The sequence below is a fragment of the Osmerus eperlanus genome, chromosome 4 (genome assembly GCF_963692335.1).
Source record: "Osmerus eperlanus chromosome 4, fOsmEpe2.1, whole genome shotgun sequence".
Classification (NCBI taxonomy): domain Eukaryota; kingdom Metazoa; phylum Chordata; class Actinopteri; order Osmeriformes; family Osmeridae; genus Osmerus; species Osmerus eperlanus.
This window is the reverse complement of record NC_085021.1, coordinates 18,253,893-18,277,983: the sequence shown is the minus strand read 5'-3', so window position 1 is coordinate 18,277,983 and position 24,091 is coordinate 18,253,893. Positions and strand designations below refer to the sequence as shown.

The window sequence follows — 24,091 nt, the reverse complement described above, 5'->3', positions numbered from 1 at the left end:
GTGTTCCATGCAGATCTGGGTGACATCATTTCACCCTCAGCCAGGAGGTTGTGTTTATGTGGTCACCTTCGACCCCACCGTTATTGCTCACAGGAAGATTCCAGATGACGGCATCGCTGTGTCTGTTCCCTTAGCAGTGTCGCTGGTGACGGCCACTGCACTCACGTTTTTCCCCCAGGTGACATCATCACAGGGCTGCTAAACCGACGCAGCAGCCGTTTGCGAAAGTATCATTTATGTTCCTTAATACCGTCTCCGCAGTAATGACTGTGTATTAGAGGGGGAGAAAACACTCTTTTTCCAGTAGGAATTCTGCTGAAGTGGTAGGAATGCAGAATGTTAATTAAATGAGCAGTAAAAAGGTTGTCATTAAGGTGAATTGATTTTCACTCTGTCACAGAGAGACATTGACCACATAGCTCAGCCTGCTTAAATACTGGTGGCTCCACACTCCATCTGCCTCCAGTCTATATATATATATACACACGCACATCTCCGCACACACACACACTAACGGTGTCATGATCATTTACACTGCTCCAGCCTCCCATGTCTCCTGGTCAGGAGGTCTGGTTTGGTCCAGGAAGCTCTCCGGATTTAGTCGATGAGTATGTTGCTTTTAGTCAACTGAACATAGAGAAGTCTCCAGTCAGAGTATTAATATATACTGATGCACAAGCCCCTGACCCGTGGTGCCTTCGCAGGCTTCATCTCTCATCCTCCTCGTCTCCTCCACAGTCCTAATGATTAAAAGCAACGGCTCTCATGTGTTCAGAGAGCGGCCGCATAAGGAGGCCCAACGCTAAATCACGACCTCAGCGTCGAGCCGTCTTCTAGCCGGCAGCACCACATGACGTCCTCCGCGTGGGTGTGTCTCTGTGTGTGTGTGTGTGTGTGTGTGTGTGTGTGAGCAACGTTTTTCCTTCAGGATGTAGTAATGGATTTGGGGGTTTTTAGACAGTGGGATTATGTTGGCGGTTAGCGGTTAGCTGACAGAACGAGGCCAGCCTGTCTCTGATCAGAACCCAGTCACAGAGCCCAGACCCACCTGCTCGGAGGAGAGGAAGACGTGATGCAGAGGAAGAGAAGGTGGAGGAAGAAAAGGGGAAGGGGAGGGGATGAGGAGGGGGAAAATCAATTCAGCAGCATCTGAGATGAGCTTCATTGTTCGGTTCGACACAAAAAGCTTGTTCTACCCTTTTACACACTTCATATGAGCACACACACACGCGTGTGCGCTCACAATACGACACACATACACAAACTAATCTCCTTAAAGCTGCCCAGCTTTCTCTTGAGAAGATGGAGAGGCAGAGAAAAGACATTAGTACCAAAAATACATCCGCTGTGCACGGCTCTCCTGTGGAGCCCCTCACTGGCTCTTGGGTAGGTGGAGGGGGGGGCACAACCATATCTAGATAGGAGTGTGTGGGGGGGGGGGGGTGCAGTAGGGATGAGTAAAGGAGTTGGGGGGGGGTGTATGAAGGCTTTGAACACTGCTTATTTACTCGCTGATGGCTTTGATTTGGGGAATGAAGGACTACAATGGTATAGGATCTCCCTGTCATGGTGTAGCCCGTCAGCTGTCTGAAAAAGCTTCTGGGTTGTAGACGGACTCTCTCTGGTTGAGCTGAGCTCTGAGGAGATGGGATATGGCCACAGCCATCCAGTGACCCTAACCACAGAACTGCTGATCCATGATCTACCTCTGTTATTGAGACGCACGCACGCACACAGCATGCAGGTCCCTATAGAGATGTGGAAGCACGTGGTGCCTCGTGTCAACAGGTTCACCGATCTTCAGTTGGGCCTTTCAGCACCCTCACACTCATTCTCTCTCTGCCTCGCTGCCTCCAAGTTATGTCCCACAGCAGCTGTTCAAAGATTTAACACACACATACACACATGCTGATATAAGCATGTGCACACAAGTACACACACAGAAATACTCACACACACAAAGACATGCAGGAATACACGTACACACACACATGCAGGAATACAAACGCACACACGCACACCCCAGATGATTTTGCAGTTAGCGTGCCCCCCTGACGGGTGGGGCCCGGAGGTGCTGGTGTGTAGCTCAGGAGTGTTTACACATGCTGCTATGGATGGGTGGATGGACTCCAGGACTCAGGACACACGCACCGTCTACTATCACCCTTGACCTCCAGCATTAGTTCTCAATCAGTCGAACACACACACTGTCTCCAATCCCCTTTAAGCTTCGGCATTAGTTCTCAATCAGTCTTCTACACACACACACGCACACACACACACAAACTGTCTACACTCACCTTTAACCCCCATCATTAGTTCTCTATCAGTCACACACACAAACACATACACGCACACACAAACCGCAACACAACATTAGTCTTCTGTCATTCCACTGGCATTAGTCAATACAGATCTTCAGTTCCAGTCAGCTTGGCTGTGGATGGCTGCTAGCTGTGGTAGCTCTCCCACACTTCAGCCTGGGAAGGTGCTATTACTTTGGGTGTGGCTCTGCCGTACCATGCCGTCAACAACCTCTGACATTCCCACTGGATGGAACTAACTTGTCTGGAATATGGATGCGTGAAGTATGCACAAAGCATATCTGTTTTGGTGATATGGTTGACTGACTGAGATTGACGACTGAGACTGGGAAAACAGTCACAGACTAGGCAAGCCATGCTTGCAAACACAAACACACACACACTTACACACACACACGTACACACACACACACACTCCCACAGGTAGGCTGGGCCTCACCCTCCTTCTGACAGTGGAGTGAACTGCGAGCAGTTTCTGGCGAGGGATCGATGTGTGTGATCAGCAGTATTCTCTGTGGGCTGAACACTAAGTGCTCTCTGTGTTACTCTGCTAATTTAAACACCGCCTGTAAAAACACCATCACCCCCCCTCCTGTCTCCCCCCCTTCCTCATCTCTCTCTTCCTGTCTCCCCCCTCCTTCCTCATCTCTCTCCTCCTGTCTCCCCCTCCTTCCTCATCTCTCTCTTCCTGTCCCCCCCCTTCCTCATCTCTCTCTTCCTGTCTCCCCCTCCTTTCTCATCTCTCTCCTTCTGTCCCCCCCCTTCCTCATCTCTCTCCTCCTGTCTCCCCCCCTTCCTCATCTCTCTCCTCCTGTCTCCCCCCCTTCCTCATCTCTCTCCTCCTGTCTCCCCTCCTTCCTCATCTCTCTCTTCCTGTCCCCCCCCCTTCCTCATCTCTCTCCTCCTGTCTCCCCCCCTTCCTCATCTCTCTCCTCCTGTCTCCCCCCCTTCCTCATCTCTCTCCTCCTGTGTACCTTTCTCTCTTGTCTTGTCTTCTCTCCTCTCTCGCCTGAAATTGGCTTCTTGCTTATCTTTGTGTGTGTGTGTGTGTCACAGTACTGGTACGAGGGCGACGAGTCAGGGGACCTGCCGGTGGACTTCTCTATAGTGTGGGATGGAGACTTCTTCATAGACAAGCCTCCCAACATGAAAGGTGTGTGTCACTCCCCACCCTGGAGAAGCATCTCATCACCAGATACAAAAGATGAAGGTGTCAGTCATCGTCACTCTCTTAGACATGGGCTACCTGATAGGTTTACATGTATTACCTACAACACCACACATAACCAGGACACTCACTCAAACAGGCTTTAATCTTCTTAAGACTCACTTTATATGTCTTATGTAACCCCAGGGCCCGTCCAGTAATTTGCTCTCTCTTCTACCTCTTTCTTTCTCACTCACTCTCTCTCTCAACCCTATCTCTGTCTTTCTCTCTCTCTACTCTCTCTCTACTCTCTGTCTCTCTCTACTCCCTCTCTCTCTACTCTCTGTCTCTCTCTACTCTCTCTCTCTCTCTACTCCCTCTCTCTCTACTCTCTGTCTCTCTCTACTCCCTCTCTCTCTACTCTCTGTCTCTCTCTACTCTCTGTCTCTCTCTACTCTCTGTCTCTCTCTACTCCCTCTCTCTCTACTCTCTGTCTCTCTCTACTCCCTCTCTCTCTACTCTCTGTCTCTCTCTACTCCCTCTCTCTCTACTCTCTGTCTCTCTCTACTCCCTCTCTCTCTACTCTCTGTCTCTCCCTCTCTCTCTCTCTCTCTCTCTCTCTCTCTCTCTCTCTCTCTCTCTCTCTCTCTCTCTCTCTCTCTCTCTCTCTCTCTCGGTCTCTCTGTCTCTCTCTACTCCCTCTCTCTCTACTCTCTGTCTCTCCCTCTCTCTCTCTCTCTCTCTCTCTCTCTCTCTCTCTCTCTCTCTCTCTCTCTCTCTGTCTCTGTCTCTCTGTCTCTCTGTCTCTCTCTCTCCCTACTCAGCCCTGCTGTATAAGTGCGAGGCCCAGAGGTCCAGCTGTGGCCAGTGTCTGAAGGCCAGTGCAGAGTTTGACTGTGGCTGGTGTCTGGACAGCAGAAAGTGTCTCCTGAGACAGCACTGCCCTGCGGCCGAGCAGAACTGGATGCACCACGGGAGACACAACCTGCGCTGCAGCCACCCCCGTATCACCAAGGTAACCGACACCCCGACGACACACTGCAGTCTGGTAGAATATTGTGAACGGATGTGTTGTGAGGGACAGTCCATGTGATTAGAAAAGCTTCTGGCCCCTCCCTCCTGCCCCTCCCTCCAGTCCCTCTCTCCAACCCTTGCCCCTGCCTGCTCTCAGTGCAATGCACTGTAATGCACTCTGGGACTCAACCTTGACAGGCCCTGACTGATTGAATCACGTTGATTGATTGGCTCTCCCTAACCCCGACCTTTGTGTGTGTGTATGTATGTGTGCACGTGCACACCTATGTGTGTGTGTGCTCCCATGTGCGTGTGTGTGTGTGTGTGTGTGTGTGTGTGTGTGTTTGTGTGTGTGTGTGTGTGTATGTATGTATGTATGTATGTATGTATGTATGTATGTATGTGTGCACGTGCACACCTATGTGTGTGTGTGTGTGCTCCCATGTGTGTGTGTGTGTGTGTGTGTGTGTGTGTGTGTGTGTGTGTGTGTGTGTGTGTGTGTGTATGTATGTATGTATGTGTGCACGTGCACACCTATGTGTGTGTGTGCTCCCATGTGTGTGTGTGTGTGTGTATGTGTGTGTGTGTGTGTGTGTGTAGATCCGTCCCCTGACAGGGCCCAGGGAGGGGGGCACGCTGGTCACCATCGAGGGGGAGAACTTGGGGCTGCAGGTGAGGGAGATCACTCACGTCCAGGTGGCCGGGGTCCGGTGCATCCCCGTCCCCTCTGACTACATCAGCGCTGAGAGGTACACGCCATTATTTTATACACCAATAATATCTCTATATATTTATACCTTCTATAAATATACACATTTCTATCCATAAGTATTTATACTACACGTTCATTTATATGTATACTATCTGTACTAGTATATTTATGTATACTACCTTTTTATGACCTAAATGTGTATACATACGTATATATTTATAATTCTTTAACCAGAAAAAAACAGCTAATTATAAAATGTATGTTTTCAGATGTGATGTTGATGATGGACTGTGTGTGTGTGTGTGTGTGTGTGTGTGTGTGTGTGTGTGTGTGTGTGTGTGTGTGTGTGTGTGTGCTCCCTGCAGGATCGTGTGTGACATGGCGGAGGCCCTGCTGCCTCACTCCCCTGGGGGCTCTGTGGAGCTGTGTATCGGGGTGTGCAGTGCAGAGTACCGCACCCAGTCCTCACAGACCTACTCCTTCGTGGTGCGTGGGCCTTTTTACACATTTCAGATGACTTTGAAGATGACATTGACTATATTAAACTGGCCCCTTTTTAAGAAAGCCTTGTATGTAGAACCCATCTAAGTTGAATAGTGGAAATGTATGTGTCTCCAGGAGGGCAGACCTGACAGAGACACACTTTAATACGGAGGTGGAAAGTTTAGCCAGTGTTGACGTGCAATAATTAAGCAGCCTTCCCGTCACCCGGACGACAGCAGCACATTGGCTCTGTCTGGCCGTTATCTCGTCCGCTCGTCAATGGGAAGCCCAGATGAGGAGCGCTGACTGGTCGCCTTAAACGACCAATCAATAGCCTGGATTTGGGTTCTTGTGGAGGACAGAGACAGGACAATTACCCTGCCTGCTAATCACTGCTGGGATGAAGCACGCTAACTCCACTCACTGTCACTGAGCTTAACACACACACACACCTACACACACACACACACACACAGCTACACACACCCACACCTACACACACACACCTACACACACACACACACACACACACACACAGCTACACACCTACACACACACACACACAGCTACACACATACACATCTACACACACACACCTACACACACACACACACACACAACTACACACCTACACACACACACACACACACAGTTCTACCAGGCTCAGAGCACAGCAATTACCAGCAGAATAATGAGAATCAGGCGTTCTTGTTTCAGATATTCATTAAAATGGAGATTTTCAATAGGACATTAGTGCACCGTAATAGTTTGAGTGTGTGTGATGTGAGTCTCTCCACCCCACACAAATATAGCCTGTGTGCATGTTAACACTGTGTGTTTGTGTGTGTATTAACACTGTGTGTTTGTGTTAACTCTGTGCGTGTGTCTTGTCTTTCTTCCTCCAGACCCCCATTCTGACCCATGTGCGCCCAGAGAGGGGACCCGTGTCTGGAGGGACCAGACTGACGGTGTCTGGCGTCCACCTGGAGGCTGGGAGCAGCGTCAGGGTCTTCATCGCCCAGGAGGAGTGTCTGTTTGTCAAGTAAGTCTGTCAGTCAGCAGGCAGGCAGTCAGTCAGTCAGCAGGCAGTCAGTCAGCAGGTAGTCAGTCAGCAGGCAGTCAGTCAGCAGGTAGTCAGTCAGCAGGCAGGCAGTCAGCAGGCAGTCAGTCAGCAGGTAGTCAGTCAGCAGGTAGTCAGTCAGCAGGCAGTCAGTCAGCAGGCAGTCAGCAGGCAGTCAGTCAGTCAGCAGGCAGGCAGTCAATCAGTCAGCAGGCAGTCAGTCAGCAGGCAGGCAGGCAGTCAGTCAGTCAGCAGGTAGTCAGTCAGCAGGTAGTCAGTCAGCAGGCAGTCAGTCAGCAGGCAGGCAGTCAGCAGGCAGGCAGGCAGTCAGCAGGCAGGCAGTCAATCAGTCAGCAGGCAGTCAGTCAGCAGGTAGTCAGTCAGCAGGCAGTCAGTCAGCAGGCAGGCAGTCAGCAGGCAGGCAGTCAGCAGGCAGGCAGTCAATCAGTCAGCAGGCAGGCAGGCAGGCAGTCAGTCAGCAGGTAGTCAGTCAGCAGGCAGTCAGTCAGCAGGCAGTCAGTCAGCAGGCAGTCTGTCAGCAGGTAGTCAGTCAGCAGGTAGTCAGTCAGCAGGCAGTCAGTCAGCAGGCAGGCAGGCAGTCAGCAGTCAGTCAGCAGGCAGTCAGTCAGCAGTCAATCAGTCAGCAGGCAGTCAGTCAGCAGGCAGTCAGTCGGTCAGCAGGCAGTCAGCAGGCAGTCAGCAGGCAGGCAGTCAGCAGGCAGGCAGTCAATCAGTCAGCAGGCAGGCAGGCAGTCAGTCAGCAGGTAGTCAGTCAGCAGGCAGTCAGTCAGCAGGCAGTCAGTCAGCAGGCAGTCTGTCAGCAGGTAGTCAGTCAGCAGGCAGGCAGTCAGCAGGCAGGCAGGCAGTCAGCAGTCAGTCAGCAGTCAGTCAGCAGGCAGTCAGTCAGCAGTCAATCAGTCAGCAGGCAGTCAGTCGGTCAGCAGGCAGTCAGCAGGCAGTCAGTCAGCAGTCAGTCAGCAGGCAGGCAGTCAGCAGGCAGGCAGTCAGCAGGTAGTCAGTCAGCAGGCAGTCAGTCAGCAGGCAGGCAGTCAGCAGGTAGTCAGTCGTCAGTCAGCAGGCAGGCAGTCGGCAGGCAGGCAGCAGGCAGGCAGGCAGTCAGCAGGCAGGCAGTCAGCAGTCAGTCAGCAGGCAGGCAGTCAGCAGGCAGGCAGTCAATCAGTCAGCAGGCAGTCAGTCAGCAGGCAGGCAGGCAGGCAGTCAGTCAGCAGGTAGTCAGTCAGCAGGTAGTCAGTCAGCAGGCAGTCAGTCAGCAGGCAGGCAGTCAGCAGGCAGGCAGGCAGTCAGCAGGCAGGCAGTCAATCAGTCAGCAGGCAGTCAGTCAGCAGGTAGTCAGTCAGCAGGCAGTCAGCAGGCAGGCAGGCAGTCAGCAGGCAGGCAGTCAATCAGTCAGCAGGCAGTCAGTCAGCAGGCAGGCAGGCAGTCAGTCAGCAGGTACTCAGTCAGCAGGTAGTCAGTCAGCAGGCAGTCAGTCAGCAGGCAGTCTGTCAGCAGGTAGTCAGTCAGCAGGCAGTCAGTCAGCAGGCAGTCTGTCAGCAGGTAGTCAGTCAGCAGGTAGTCAGTCAGCAGGCAGTCAGTCAGCAGGCAGGCAGTCAGTCAGCAGGCAGTCAGTCAGCAGTCAATCAGTCAGCAGGCAGGCAGTCAGCAGGCAGTCAGTCGGTCAGCAGGCAGTCAGTCAGCAGGCAGTCAGCAGTCAGTCAGCAGGCAGGCAGTCAGCAGGCAGTCAGTCAGCAGGTAGTCAGTCAGCAGGCAGGCAGTCAGCAGGTAGTCAGTCGTCAGTCAGCAGGCAGGCAGTCGGCAGGCAGGCAGCAGGCAGTCAGTCAGCAGGCAGGCAGTCAGCAGGCAGTCAGCAGTCAGTCAGCAGGCAGGCAGTCAATCAGTCAGCAGGCAGTCAGCAGTCAGTCAGCAGGCAGGCAGTCAGCAGGTAGTCAGTCAGCAGGCAGTCAGTCAGCAGGCAGTCTGTCAGCAGGTAGTCAGTCAGCAGGTAGTCAGTCAGCAGGCAGTCAGTCAGCAGGCAGTCAGCAGTCAGTCAGCAGGCAGTCAGTCAGCAGTCAATCAGTCAGCAGGCAGTCAGTCAGCAGGCAGTCAGTCGGTCAGCAGGCAGTCAGTCAGCAGGCAGTCAGTCAGCAGTCAGTCAGCAGGCAGGCAGTCAGCAGGCAGTCAGTCAGCAGGTAGTCAGTCAGCAGGCAGGCAGTCAGCAGGTAGTCAGTCGTCAGTCAGCAGGCAGGCAGTCGGCAGGCAGCAGGCAGTCAGTCAGCAGGCAGGCAGTCAGCAGGCAGGCAGTCAGCAGGCAGTCAGCAGTCAGTCAGCAGGCAGGCAGTCAATCAGTCAGCAGTCAGCAGGCAGTCAGCAGTCAGTCAGCAGGCAGGCAGTCAGTCAGCAGGCAGTCAGCAGGCAGTCAGTCATCAGGCAGGCAGTCAGTCAGTCAGCAGGCAGTCAGCAGGCAGTCAGTCAGTCAGCAGGCAGTCAGTCAGCAGTCAGTCAGCAGGCAGGCAGTCAGCAGTCAGTCAGCAGGCAGGCAGTCAGCAGGCAGTCAGTCAGCAGGCAGTCAGCAGGCAGTCAGTCAGCAGGCAGTCAGCAGGCAGTCAGCAGGCAGGCAGCAGGCAGGCAGTCAGTCAGCAGGCAGTCAGTCAGCAGGCAGTCAGTTAACAGACAGTACATATACACGTCACAGGCAGCCAGTCAACACCCCGGTCCCTGTGTGTGTTCCCTGCTCAGGAGGACCAACAGGGAGATAGTGTGTGTGACGCCCGCGTCCCAGTCTGGCACTGGCCCCGCCTCCATCCGTCTGCTGATTGACAAGGCGGAGGTGACCAGCACCGAAATACGATACATCTACACCGAGGACCCCACCATCCTCAGCATCGAACCCAACTGGAGCATCGTCAAGTGAGTTTAGCTTTCACTCTCTGCTCTCCTCCTCTCCTATCCTCTGCTCTGCTCTCCTCTGCTCTCCTGCTCTCCTCTGCTCTCCTCCTATCCTCTCCTCTGCTCTCCTCCTATCCTCTCCTCTGCTCTCCTCCTCTCCTCTGCTCTCCTCCTCTGCTCTGCTCTCCTCCTCTCTTCCTCTGCTCTCCTCCTCTCCTCTGCTCTCCTCCTCTCCTCTGCTCTCCTCCTCTGCTCTGCTCTCCTCCTCTCTTCCTCTGCTCTCCTCCTCTGCTCTGCTCTCCTCCTCTGCTCTGCTCTCCTCTGCTCTCATCCACTCTCTCGTGTCCTCCTCTCTTCCCCACAGTGGCAGCACGTTGATCACCGTCACAGGAACCAACCTGCTCACCATTCAGGAGCCCAAAGTCCGGTCCAAGTACGGAGGAGTGGAGACCGTTAACGTGAGCAGCACACACACACACGGATCCACACCCTCACACGCACATCGTACACACGCGTGCACTCACACACACCTACAATCACAAACACACACATGAAAGGCACAACACAGGTCACAAAAGTAACATACCCGAAGCCAACCATGAAGTGATTGAGAGTGGAACGCAGCCCGGCTGAGCCCTCCTCACCCCCTCCCCAGGTGTGCACGGTGGTGAGTGACCAGGTCATGACCTGCCTGGCCCCCGGCATCATCTACACCCGGCCCCACTCAGCCCCGGAGGGGGGGCTCCACCCGGACGAGTTTGGCCTCATCCTGGACCACGTGTCCAGCCTCCTCATCCTTAACGGCACCCCCTTCACCTACTACCCCAACCCCACCTTCGACCCGCTGGGGAACGCGGGCATCCTGGAGGTGAAGCCCGGCTCGCCCATCATCCTGAAGGTGAGGAGAGCTCCTCCCTCTGGGCCTCCCTCTGTGGCGGGGTCGCAGTCCTGAGCGGATGGCTGGTCTTTTCTTGGTCTAATGGTGAAAGTGTGAACTCACTTTTGATCTATGTAGAGGAGATGGTAAAGGAGCTCAAACTAGGGGGTGACCTTTTGGTCTCATGGTAAATGCCTGGATCTAACACACAAGTGGGGGACTTGGAACCCTGCCTATCTGAAGAATAGTAAATGAGGTGCCTGGGGTTCTGATGGAAGCTTCTGACACACAGGAGACCATCTGGCCCTTAGGAAAGGAGAGAGCTAAAACTGTGTGTGTGTGTGTCTTGTTTGTGTTTTTGTTTGTGTCTCTGTGTGTGTGTGTGTGTGTGTGTGTGTGTGTGTGTGTGTGTGTGTGTGTGCGTGTGTGTGTGTGTGTGTGTGTGTGTGTGTGTATGAGGGCCTTTGTGTGTTTGTCTGTGTCTGTGTGTGTGATCTGATTTTCCTCAGTAGAATTGCAGTGTTGTGGTCAGGGTTGTTTATGCTCCAGGCTGCTGAATATCATTGTCGTCTAAGTGCAGAGAACCTCTTTTGTCACCAGGGCAAGAATCTCATTCCTCCCGCCCCCGGCAACAGCCGCCTCAACTACAGCGTGATGATTGGAGAGACGCCCTGCCTGTTAACCGTGTCCGAGTCCCAGCTGCTCTGTGATTCGCCGGAGCTGACCGGAGAGCAACGAGTTCTGGTAATGTCAGTTCTGTAATGTCAATGACATCATACTCACCTGCCCGCCCATATCTGTGTTGAACGGTGACTAAGGTTTGGGAGGTAGGTAGGTAGGTAGGGAAGGAGAAAAGACAGGAAGGTTGGAGGGGGGGTGGAGACATGGAGAGAGGAACGTGTTAATGACTCTTTCAATCTCTCTCTCCATCCACCACTCAATAATTCACACCCAGGCAGGGGATGGGGGATAGAGGGCGGGAGGGAGGGGTAGTGGAAAGATGGAGGCATGGCGTCGGGGTACGGAAGGGTGAAGAAGGGAAAGGTGGAGGGGTAGTAGGACAGAAGGAGGGTAAGGAGAGGTAGAGGGGTGGAGATGAGGTAGGAGGGATAGTGGACAGAGGGAGTGATGGAGGACTGACAGGTTGAAGGTGGTGCTGGTGTGCAGGGTGGTAGGAGGTCTAAGCTCATTATCGTGCAGTGTGAGAGGAGGGAGAGCTGCCCACATGTGACCCTGCTCAGAGCACTCAACCTGGGACGTGTTGCTAGGTAGCTACTGGAACTGGGGGCTCCAGAATTACTTACTGAACTGTGCCTACTGTAAACCATGGAAAGCCATGGTTTATTAAGAGACAGATGAACACATAAATCTGATTGCTGTGTGTTGTATGTGTGTGTGATGTGTGTGGTACGTGTGTGGGGGATGTGTGTGTGTCCCACAGATCATGGTGGGGGGGATGGAGTTCTCCCCAGGGACGCTCCACATCTACTCAGATAGCGTCCTGACCCTGCCCGCCATCATCGGCATCGGAGCCGGCGGCGGCGTGCTCCTCATCGCCATCATCGCCGTGCTGATCGCCTACAAGAGGAAGACCCGCGACGCCGACCGCACCCTCAAGAGGCTGCAGCTGCAGATGGACAACCTGGAGTCCCGGGTGGCTCTGGAGTGTAAGGAGGGTAGGTGTCCTCCTGGTCCTGCTAGCACCACACACCTCACCACACACACCTCACCACACGCCTCACCACACACCTCACCACACACCTCACCACACACACCTCACCACACGCCTCACCACACACCTCACCACACACCTCACCACACACACCTCACCACACGCCTCACCACACACACCTCACCACACACCTCACCACACACACCTCACCACACACCTCACCACACGCCTCACCACACACACCTCACCACACGCCTCACCACACACCTCACCACACACCTCACCACACACACCTCACCACACGCCTCACCACACACCTCACCACACACCTCACCACACACACCTCACCACACGCCTCACCACACACACCTCACCACATACACCTCACCACACACCTCACCACACACACCTCACCACACACACCTCACCACACACACCTCACCACACGCCTCACCACACACACCTCACCACACACACCTCACCACACACCTCACCACACACACCTCACCACACACCTCACCACACACACCTCACCACACACCTCACCACACACCTCACCACACACACCTCACCACACACACCTCACCACACACCTCACCACACACCTCACCACACACACCTCACCACACACACCTCACCACACACCTCACCACACACACCTCACCACACACGCCTCACCACACACACCTCACCACATGCCTCACCACACACACCTCACCACACACCTCACCACACACACCTCACCACACACCTCACCACACACCTCACCACACACACCTCACCACACACCTCACCACACACACCTCACCACACACCTCACCACACGCCTCACCACACACACCTCACCACACACCTCACCACACACACCTCACCACACACACCTCACCACACACCTCACCACACACACCTCACCACACACACCTCACCACACGCCTCACCGCACACACCTCACCACACAAGCCTCACCACACACACCTCACCACACACACCTCACCACAACACCTCACCACACACACCTCACCACACACGCCTCACCACACACACTCCACTAAATACGCCTCCACTATACACGCCTCACCACACACGCCTCACCACACACGCCTCCACTATACACGCCTCACCACACACGCCTCACCACACACGCCTCCACTATATACGCCTCCACTATACACGCCTCACCACACACGCCGCACCACACGCCTCACCACACACTCCTCACCACACACTCCTCACCACACACACCTCCACAACACACACCTCTACCTCACAAACCTCCACCACACACACCTCCACCACACGCCTCCACCACACACACCTCCGCCACACGCCTCACCACACACGCCTCACCACACACATCTCCACCACACACGCCTCTACCACACACGCCTCTACCACACACACCTCCGCCACACGCCTCACCACACACGCCTCACCACACACATCTCCACCACACACGCCTCTACCACACACACCTCCCCCACACGCCTCACCACACACACCTCTACCACCCACACCTCCCCCACACGCCTCACCACACACACCTCTACCACCCACACCTCCCCCACACGCCTCACCACACACACCTCTACCACACACACCTCCACCACATACGCCTCCGCTCAACACCGTCCACAGGACTCAGTTGACCCCTGACCCCCCGTGTGTCCTGCAGCGTTCGCTGAGCTGCAGACAGACATCCAGGAGCTGACCAACGACATGGACGGGGTGAAGATCCCCTTCCTGGAGTACCGTACCTACACCATGAGGGTCATGTTCCCCGGGATTGAGGAGCACCCCGTCCTCAAGGAGCTCGACGTAAGATGTGCTAGATCTGCTCCACCCTCTCCCCCCGTTTCTATACTAGATCTGCTGCTTCTTCCTTCCTTCTTCTACTGTTTTTAATACTATATCTGTTCTTCTCTGTCTCTGTATACTTGATATGTCAGTGGTCTGGTTTGGTACCTCTAGCTCTACAGAGGTATCTTAAGTTCACCTCTTTAATACTGTTTCTCTGCCAAAAAGATAGATGGAAGCAACGATAGATCCTTTCCCTCCCCTCTTCTACCTCAGTACGAGGCTTTGCGGAATTCTGTTTTCCTAGCTCTCTTGCTTCCTCCCTCAGTCCTTCTCTCTCTCTGTCCTCCTCTCTTTTTAATGAAAGCCCGTGGCTGTAGCGGCCTCTCAGGAGACAGTGGTCTGGTTGTCTGGAGACCTGGACTGCTGAAACACTGCAAAGACAGGCAGCTGCCTGGGAGGAAGGGCCTCCAAGGTTTTATTAATGCTGCCTTACTGAGACTAACTCTCTCTCTCTCTCTCTCTCTCTCTCTCTCTCTCTCTCTCTCTCTCTCTCTCTCTCTCTCTCTCTCTCTCTCTCTCTCTCTGTCTCTCTCTCTCTCTCTCTCTCTTTCTCTCTTTCTCTCTCTCTCTCTCTCTCTCTCTCTCTCTCTCTCTCTCTCTCTCTCTCTCTCTCTCTCTCTCTCTCTCTCTGTCTCTCTCTCTTTCTCTCTTTCTCTCTCTCTCTCTCTCTCTCTCTCTCTCTCTCACTCTCTCTCTCTCTCTCTCTCTCTCTCTCTCTCTCTCTCTCTCTCTCTCTTTCTCTCTTTCTCTCTCTCTCTGTCTCTCTGTCTCTCTCTCTCTCTCTCTCTCTGCTGTCTGTCCTCAAAACACACCTCGCCACTCATCTCTCACACATACATACACACATCACACCTCTCTCCCACACACACACACACACACACACATCTCACCTCTCTCGCACACACACCTCACCTCTCCCACACGCCCACACACACGTCCCCTCCAGTCTCCAGCCAACGTGGAGAAGGCCCTGCGTCTGTTCAGCCAGCTGCTCCACAACAAGATGTTCCTGCTCACCTTCATCCACACCCTGGAGGCCCAGCGCTCCTTCTCCATGCGGGACCGGGGCAACGTGGCCTCCCTCCTCATGGCGGCGCTGCAGGGCCGCATGGAGTACGCCACCGTGGTCCTCAAACAGCTGCTGGCCGACCTCATAGAGAAGAACCTGGAGAACAGGAACCATCCCAAACTGCTCCTCAGAAGGTGCGTTGACCCCCTGACCTCTGACCCCTCTGAAATACGTATCAGATTAAGGGAGAGGTGCCCGCTGAGCCGCTTTTGTACCTTACACCGGAACCTTCCAGATAGTCCAACCACTGTTTATATGAGCTCCAGAAAACCTGGAATTACCTTAGTCTGACCTTCTCAAAGTCCGGACCCTAACCATGGGAAGGATCTCTACTACTGTGGGCCGGTCCTTGACCCCTGCTCCTGACCTGTGTCGCTGCTGTGTGTGTGTGAGGCTGATCGGTGTGTGTTCTCATCTCTCCTGCAGGACTGAGTCCGTGGCAGAGAAGATGCTGACCTGCTGACCAATTGGTTCACTTTCCTACTTCACAGGTTCCTCAAGGTAAGGACGCCATCTGGACACGCGCACACACACACATACGCACACACACCGATCGGTTCCTCCATGTATTCGGCTCCATGGAGATTAATATTGCACAAGGAAAGACTCAAGGTAAAAAGCTACATTTCTACAAACATTTAATTCCTTAAGTCCTTCCAGACAGGGAACTTGTAGACTAAATCTTCTAAATTGAATTTATTTCGCCTTACCAAGAGGATTTGTCAGAGGCAAACACCTTGAACGAGGGATTCTAAATGTCCCTTGTGAGACACTATAGCCCTCCATGAGAACATTATCCCTCATCTGGCCTGCCAGAGACACTCGCGGTTCATCCTCACATGAATGAATGACTATGACATCTAACTGCAGTCACTCTAGTCATTTTGAAGTCAGATCAGGGTGCTGACTGTGGGAGGCCAGGGTGTGGAGGGAGGCAGGGTGAGGAGGCAGATCAGGGGTGAGGAGGCAGGGGTGAGGAGGCAGGGGTGAGGAGGCAGGGGTGAGGAGGCAGGGGTGAGGAGGCAGGGGTGAGGAGGCAGACCAGGGGTGAGGAGGCAGGGGTGAGGAGGCAGACCAGGGGTGAGGAGGCAGGCCAGGGGTGTGGAGGGAGGGGTGAGGAGGCAGGGGTGAGGAGGCAGGGCTGAGGAGGCAGGGGTGAGGAGGCAGGCCGGGGGTGAGGAGGCAGGGGTGAGGAGGCAGGGGTGAGGAGGCAGGGGTGAGGAGGCAGGGGTGAGGAGGCAGGCCGGGGGTGTGGAAGGAGGCCGGAGTGAGGAGAGAGGCAATAGTGAGGAGAGAGGCTATAGTGAGGAGGGAGGCTATAGTGAGGAGGGAGGCAGGCTTGAGGGAGGAGGCTGGTGGTATGAGAGAGGCCAGGGGGAGGAGGAGGAAGGGCAGGCCGGGAGAGGGCTGGTGGATGGCTGGTGGATTGCTCTAAGATCTCTAACATCTGCACTGATGTAACTTAAACACTTCTGGCCTCCCTCCAACAGCACATTCCAGCAGGCAGTTAGCCCTCCTTGCACAATGGACCTGATGTTCTGCTACTGACTTACACTCTCTCTGCCCTGCACTTACACACACACACACACACACACACAAACAAGCACGCACACTGCAGAGTAACACAGCAGCATAATAGCATAGTATGGAACAGGAAGCGGCCATATTGGCTCCTATAGACCACCTGAAAGATGTGATCCCACACACACACACAAACAGTCCACCCTGCCTACTCCCTTCACACTGCAGTCATGTTGGGTACAGACCACTCACACCCTCTCTCACACGCACACACAAGCACACACACACACACACAAACAGACACACACACACACACCTCTCCAGTCTTCTTGGCCAGGACTCCCTGCCCCCAGAACCACACCTCCAGCCTCAGTACTGTATGACACTAATGATAGTGATTAGCCAAGCGGAGCAGGAGATGGTGTTGGCGTCTCTACAACACATGGTGTCACAGAGCCTCAGAGAGCCGCCGCCCACTGGAACACTGTCCCCGTCATGTGTCATTACAGCAGGAGCGGCCGGTCGTGTCGCCGAGCACCTGCTTCCACGCTGCCGGGGGCTCGCCCCACAAGCCTGCCGATCGTTCGATCAACATCCGACGAACCGCGTTCGTGGTCGTTAATGTCCATGCGATGTGTGTTAAGGGCGTCAGTGTGGCCGTGCGGGAGTACGTCAGTGTGGCCGTGTGTAGGCAGGGTGCTAGGAGGGGGTTGCCAGTGGAGGACTGTGTGGTCCCGTGATTGCTGGCATGCTGGTGGCAGTGAATGCCCCTCAGTGTGCCTAGGCAGACAGCCAGAGACCCAGGATACCACCCTGTAATTATGGACGTCACACTAATCAGGCCTAAGGACTAAATAACAGTGCTCTCTGTCTGCCTAGTTAGTCTTTGCAAGTGCGTGTGTGTGTGTGTGTTCCAAGTAGGTAATGGCGGCATCCACCTTCCCTCTTCACCACCATGTTGAGAAGTGATTACTGCACTCTCATTATCTCTTATTCACTATTCTCCCCTTATCTATCTCCCTGTCTCTCTTCCCCCCCCCTCTCTCTCTCTCTCTCTCTCTCTCTCTCTCTCTCTCTCTCTCTCTCTCTCTCTCTCTCTCTCTCTCTCTCTCTCTCTCTCTCTCTCTCTCTCTCTCTCTCTCTCTCTCTCTCCATTCTTGTCTGCAGGAGTGTGCAGGAGAGCCTCTCTTCATGCTGTACTGTGCCATCAAGCAGCAGATGGAGAAGGGTCCTATAGATGCCATCACCGGAGAGGCCCGCTACTCCTCAGCGAGGACAAGCTCATACGACAGCAGATCGACTACAAGACCCTGGTGAGACACACACACAGACACAACACACTCCCACACACACAGTCTGCTGCGCACATCAACAGGGAATCTCATCCCCTACGTAAACAAACCAGGGTTTGAAGAAGTATGGGAAGGGCTCTCGCCTTGTCCCATTGGCTGGGAGAGTTTCCAGCTCAGCCAGTGAGAAGATGGCGGGGGCGGAGCTGCTGGAACAGACCCACTCAGCAGTCAATCACAGTCTGACCTGCCGTGGGCGACTAATCAGTCAAACCAATCACACGATTGATGGTCCCCCCATAAACCACACCCCCTCCCACTCCCAGCCTCTCTCCCGCCAGCCAGCCACCGAACCCGCGGTTGCCAAGCCGACAGTCCTGCCAGGAAGGACTACACTTAAACTATTAATGATTTACCCGGCGTCACCGAAGCCCATTGACTTCCACATAAAACCCTGACGCCTCACACAGTATCGTATCAGCACCAGAGCAACAGCACAGGGATACTGCAAATATTACCTCATGTTCATTATTTATATGGCGAAACAGCTGACTGGGTAAGATGATGCATTGGTAGCACACACACACGTAAAGACCCACACACACACACCCCCCCCCCACACACACACACACACACAACTTATTCTAGGACTCAGCAGTATGCCATCTTGCTAGCTATTCCTCACTAGTAAATGTTGGAGAGCTGTAGAACACTGCAGTGGCCATGTCCAGACACGATGGGCTTCCATGCAAGGGAGGGGACAGATCCAGTCTGACCAATCAGATAAGAGACTTACTCTATCTCCCACATGGCAACCCACCTCCTGCCACAGGACCCTGAGTACAGGGCCAGTTCACCATGTGCCAAACAGCCTCTGGGTACGGCGCACTGTTGTGACTTCCCATTGGCTGAGCGGAGTGTGAGGCTGTTTCTCAGCAGTGAATGGTTCCCTGGCAGCTGGAATGTGCACCTCTCTCAGAGGGGTCGATAGACAGAAAGGTAGATGTCACAGGAAGTAGTCTAGGGGACAGATACTCCCTTAGGGGCTGCTGACACACACACACACACAGAGCCGCCTCAGTAAAGGACTATAAGAGACATCTATATAGCACAATATCCGTTACATCTATTCTATAATCAATAGAAATAGTATGGGTGACTGAAGCTGTCGTCGAGTCGCCATGACGATATGCTTGATCAGTATTCGTATTGATCATGCCCATCTAAGCATGTTAACACGCCTCGTTTGTCACCCTCGTCACCAGGACCCCTTTGTGACCAGGGTGATGTGTGTCGTCTCCCCCCCCCCCCCCCCTCTCTCTGGTTGGTCAGTGTACAGTAGAGATAACCAGCCTGGTGGAGCGCTGAGGCATGTTCCTCACGGCTGGGTAGCGCCCGGTGTGGGGGCCACAGGGCGTGAGCGTTGTGTAGGAGTGTGTTGCCTGGCAGGGTGTGTATCCATGCCTACAGATGCTTGGCACGGGCCAGGTGTGTTACCATGACCACGGATGAATCAGGAGGATGGCAGGCGGAGGAGAGTGCTTGTGAGGTTAGGCGAGGTGTGTTGCCATGCCCACAGCCCCACAGATGGGCAGAGGCTGCCAGCTGCTCACCGTGGTAATCACCTGATTTACACGCCTGGCACATGCCAGCGCTCTCCCCATGGAGTTATACAGCGCGGCACCACAGGCGCTATGGAGCATGCCCAGTACCTTTGCCCATTAGAGACGACCTCTACAGCCATCAGCCCCGACCTTCACTGATTACTGTTCACCGTGGTTACCCTGGGAAGAATCATTATATTTGATCAAACTGGTTATTAATATGATAAGTACTTCATTAAGTATTACAGGCAGTGCAGGGAGGTACCTTCATCCACAAAGTCACAGGACATTGATTCATGTTAGCAAGATCAAAGGTTATTCGTCTAGGAGTCTATCAAAACTTCAAAGATTACAGAAATATAATGTTTCTGAATGTTTCACCAGAATATTTAACTTATATCTTCTGTTGCAACTGAACTCTTGTACCACTTGACTGTAACCCAATCAAAGGGCTGGTAATAAATAACTTTGACCCAATCAGAAGCTGGCATCTCTCCATTGTGAGCCAATCAAAGACTGTAATCTCACAACTGTGAGCCAATCAGAGACTGGATTCCCACCACTGTGAGCCAATCAGAGGCTGGGATATCTCCATGGTGACTGACAGAGCTGTAAGAGAGACAGAGATGAGAAGCACACCAAAACCGTTAAGCAGACATCCTCTTCCTCCTCTCCTCCCCCAGCCTTCTTCGCTGGCTGTGTCATATAAATCCCAGTTTGTGCTTTAATCAATGCTCTCTGTCAGTTCTCTATTGACCATCGTCTGGACTATAACTCACGCTGATCGCCCCCATTCTCTCTGATTGTCTCCAAACAGATGAAATCTTCATTATCGACGAGCCTGTTCATATCTCTGGGGAGGTTTATCAATAAAACACAGTTTAAAAGTGATTGATTCACAACTAACACCTGAGGACATAGCAGATTTACTGTAGACAGAAGCACTCACAGTTCCTCTGGTGAATACATGACCTGTAGCTACTGTTGTCAGACCCCGTGCAGTGCTGGTCATGGCCTCAACAGCAGAAGACACAAATACATTACATGAATATCTAACTGAAAGTGTGTGTGTGTGCTCCCTCCAGTCCCTGATGTGTATCCCCCCAGAGGGCGAGGCTGGGACAGAGGTGCCTGTCAAAGTGCTGAACTGTGACACGGTGACACAGGTGAAGGACAAGCTGCTGGATGCTGTGTACAAGGGCATCCCCTTCTCCCAGAGACAGCAGGCGGACGACATGGATCTGGGTGAGAACTCCCACTCGCATTCATTGGGGGGTCAGATGGCTGAACGGTTAGGGAATCGGGCTATTAATCAGAAGGTTTCCAGTTCGATTCCCGGCCGTGCCAAAATGACCTTGTGTCCTTGGGCAAGGCACTTCACCCTACTTGCCTCGGGGAGAATGTCCCTGTACTTACTGTAAGTCGCTCTGGATAAGAGCGTCTGCTAAATGCCAAAAATGTAAATGTAAAAATGCATGAATGAAGACAGACACACCAGCAACACACTCACTGAAACGCTGACACACAAAAAGACTCTGTCACACGTAAACACACTCACAGAAACACCACACAGGCACACTCACAGAAACACCACACAGACACACTCACAGAAACACCACACAGACACACTCACAGAAACACCACACAGGCACACTCACAGAAACACCACACAGGCACACTCACAGAAACACCACACAGGCACACTCACAGAAACACCACACAGGCACACTCACAGAAACACCACACAGGCACACGGACGTGCTTAAACAAACAGTCACACACACACTGACCTTGCAGCAGTTTCGACCTCACTTGATTGTTGTAACCAATCACCTCCTCTCTTTGTGTCCCGCCCCCCAGAGTGGCGTCAGGGTCGACTAACCAGGATCATCCTGCAGGATGAGGACGTGACCACCAAGATAGAGAGCGACTGGAAACGGCTCAACACACTGGCTCACTACCAGGTCAGTACACACATAAACTAGTGCACGCATTTTGAAATGGCTCATTGATATTATAGATAATGATGTGGTTGGAATGGGTAATGATGTGGTTAATATGGGTATTTATGTAGTTCATATAGATACTGATAGGGTTCATCTAGATACCGATATGGTTCATAGAGGTATTGATGTGGTTTGGAGTTGATGGTGTGGTTGATGTGGTTCATGCTGCTGTTCCTCAGGTGACAGACGGCTCCTTGGTGGCCCTGGTCCAGAAGCAGGTGTCAGCCTACAACATCGCCAACTCCTTCACCTTCACACGCTCGCTCAGCAGATATGGTGCGTGTGTGTTTGTGTGGCATGTCTGGCTTTAAGCGTGTAGGTGTGCATGCTGACATGTGTGTGTGTGTGTGTGTGTGTGTGTGTGTGTGTGTGTGACTCAGTGTGTGTGTGTGTGTGTGACTGACTGTGTGTGACTGACTGTGTGTGTGTGTGTGTGTGTGTGTGTGTGTGTGTGTGACTGACTGTGTGTGTGTGTGTGTGTGTGTGTGTGTGACTGACTGACTGTGTGTGTATATGTGTGTGACTGACTGTGTGTGTTTGTGTGTGTGTGACTGACTGTGTGTGTGTGTGTGACTGACTGTGTGTGTGTGTCGCCCTTCCAGAGTCTCTGCTGCGGACGTCCAGCAGTCCAGACAGCTTGCGTTCCCGCGCTCCGATGATCACGCCCGACCAGGAGACAGGGACCAAGCTGTGGCACCTGGTCAAGAACCACGAACACGCCGACCAGCGCGAGGGAGACCGCGGCAGCAAGATGGTCTCCGAAATTTATCTCACCCGTCTCCTAGCAACAAAGGTAGCATTCCCGTCTCTCCACCCTGTCTGAATAACATGAGACTTTCTCTGACGGAGATCATGTAATTGAACCACCTCCATGTTCCTCCCATCCACCAGGGGACGCTGCAGAAGTTTGTGGACGACCTGTTCGAGACGGTCTTCAGCACGGCCCACCGCGGCAGCGCCCTGCCGCTCGCCATCAAGTACATGTTTGACTTCCTGGACGAGCAGGCTGACCGCCGGCAGATCACCGACCCGGACGTGCGACACACCTGGAAGAGCAACTGGTAAGACCGTCTGCGCCGCTGTGTGCCCGTGGAGCTGAGACCGTGGAGCTGCTGAAGGTCACAACACAGAACCAGCTTTTAGATACGCTCGGTCTCACTTTGAAACGTCTCTCTCTGTCTCTCTCCTCCTCCCTCCCTCTGTCTGTCTCTCTCGCACCCTCCTCCCTCCCTCCCTCCCCCCAGCCTCCCTCTGAGGTTCTGGGTGAACGTGATCAAGAACCCCCAGTTTGTGTTCGACATCCACAAGAGCAGCATCACAGACGCCTGCCTGTCCGTGGTGGCCCAGACCTTCATGGACTCCTGCTCCACCTCGGAGCACCGCCTGGGGAAGGACTCGCCCTCCAACAAGCTGCTCTACGCCAAGGACATCCCCAACTACAAGAGCTGGGTGGAGAGGTGAGGGCAGACAAATCGAACACACCCTCAAACAAGTCCAAAGACATTCCTATTAGAGCTGGGTGTAGATGTGAGGGCAAACGCCAACTCGCACGGCTGTTCATCCGCAGTCTGTTTATTGCTGTTGTTGTTTACATGATGTTGTCGTCCATCCCCAGGTACTACCGTGACATCAGTAAGATGCCCAGTATCAGTGACCAAGACATGGATGCCTACCTGGTGGAGCAGTCTCGTCTCCATGGCACCGAGTTCAACACTCTGAGCGCGCTCAGTGAACTCTACTTCTACATCAACAAGTACAAGGAGGAGGTGAGAGCCCGGGGGTATGGGCGGGGGTCGGAGGGGCCACTCAGGGACATTCTGACTGCCTCTAATTGGAGAGTCGGTTGAAAGTCAAGAACACAATAACTGCGTGATGATGAAATTGTGTTTTACGCTGTGGAAGGATTACACTCTCTCTCCCTCTCTCTCTCTCTCCCTCTCTCTCTCTCTCTCTCTCTCTCTCTCTCTCTCTCTCCCTCTCTCTCTCTCTCTCCCTCCCTCTGTACCTCCCTCTCTCTCTCTCACTCCCTCCCCCTCTCTCTCTCTCTCTCTCTCTCTCTCTCTCTCTCTCTCTCTCTCTCTCTCTCTCCCTCTCTCTCTCTCTCTCTCTCTCTCTCTCTCTCTCTCTCTCTCTCTCTCTCTCTCTCTCTCTCTCTCCCTCCTTCCCTCTCTCTCACTGTCTCTCTCTGTCTCTCTCCATCTTTCGCTCTCCAGATCCTGACAGCTCTGGACAGGGATGGTTACTGCCGTAAACACAAGTTGAGACACAAACTGGAACAAGCCATCAACCTGATGTCTGGCAGCAGCTGAGGCTGGGCGGAAGGGGGTGGGGCTGGGCGGGGGGGGCAGCAGAACGGGGCGGGGGGTGGGCTGGGGGGGGGGGGGGCAGCAGAACAGGGGAGGGGGCGAGGGAGGGCTGGGGGGGGGTCGGTTGGTGACCTGGTGAAGGTACCTGTGTTAGAGCATCCACAGCTTGTGCTAGGAAGACCCCGTGGAGGGCCTGGAGACATGGAGACACTGGACAATCACAACACAGAACCACAGCACACTGAGCCCAATGCCTACAGACCA

At 53.6% G+C, this 24,091-nt stretch overlaps 1 protein-coding gene across 1 annotated transcript in view; it reads left to right on the top strand.

Annotated features, from left to right (window-relative positions):
• The window catches only part of plxna3 (plexin A3), a 42,187-nt gene extending 18,339 nt beyond the window's left edge, over positions 1-23,848 (top strand). The window contains 25 exon segments of the mRNA XM_062460532.1: positions 41-178; positions 3,381-3,477; positions 4,296-4,486; positions 5,086-5,234; positions 5,563-5,683; positions 6,586-6,722; positions 9,477-9,647; positions 9,991-10,084; positions 10,282-10,524; positions 11,104-11,247; positions 11,945-12,179; positions 13,848-13,990; positions 14,979-15,235; positions 15,528-15,558; positions 15,561-15,602; positions 17,790-17,883; positions 17,886-17,935; positions 20,601-20,760; positions 21,376-21,479; positions 21,701-21,797; positions 22,124-22,314; positions 22,413-22,582; positions 22,766-22,978; positions 23,137-23,287; positions 23,735-23,848. Of these exon segments, the coding sequence (XP_062316516.1) occupies positions 41-178; positions 3,381-3,477; positions 4,296-4,486; positions 5,086-5,234; positions 5,563-5,683; positions 6,586-6,722; positions 9,477-9,647; positions 9,991-10,084; positions 10,282-10,524; positions 11,104-11,247; positions 11,945-12,179; positions 13,848-13,990; positions 14,979-15,235; positions 15,528-15,558; positions 15,561-15,602; positions 17,790-17,883; positions 17,886-17,935; positions 20,601-20,760; positions 21,376-21,479; positions 21,701-21,797; positions 22,124-22,314; positions 22,413-22,582; positions 22,766-22,978; positions 23,137-23,287; positions 23,735-23,830 (3,519 nt within the window). The 3' untranslated portion in view covers positions 23,831-23,848.
• The last annotated feature ends 243 nt before the right edge of the window (positions 23,849-24,091 follow it).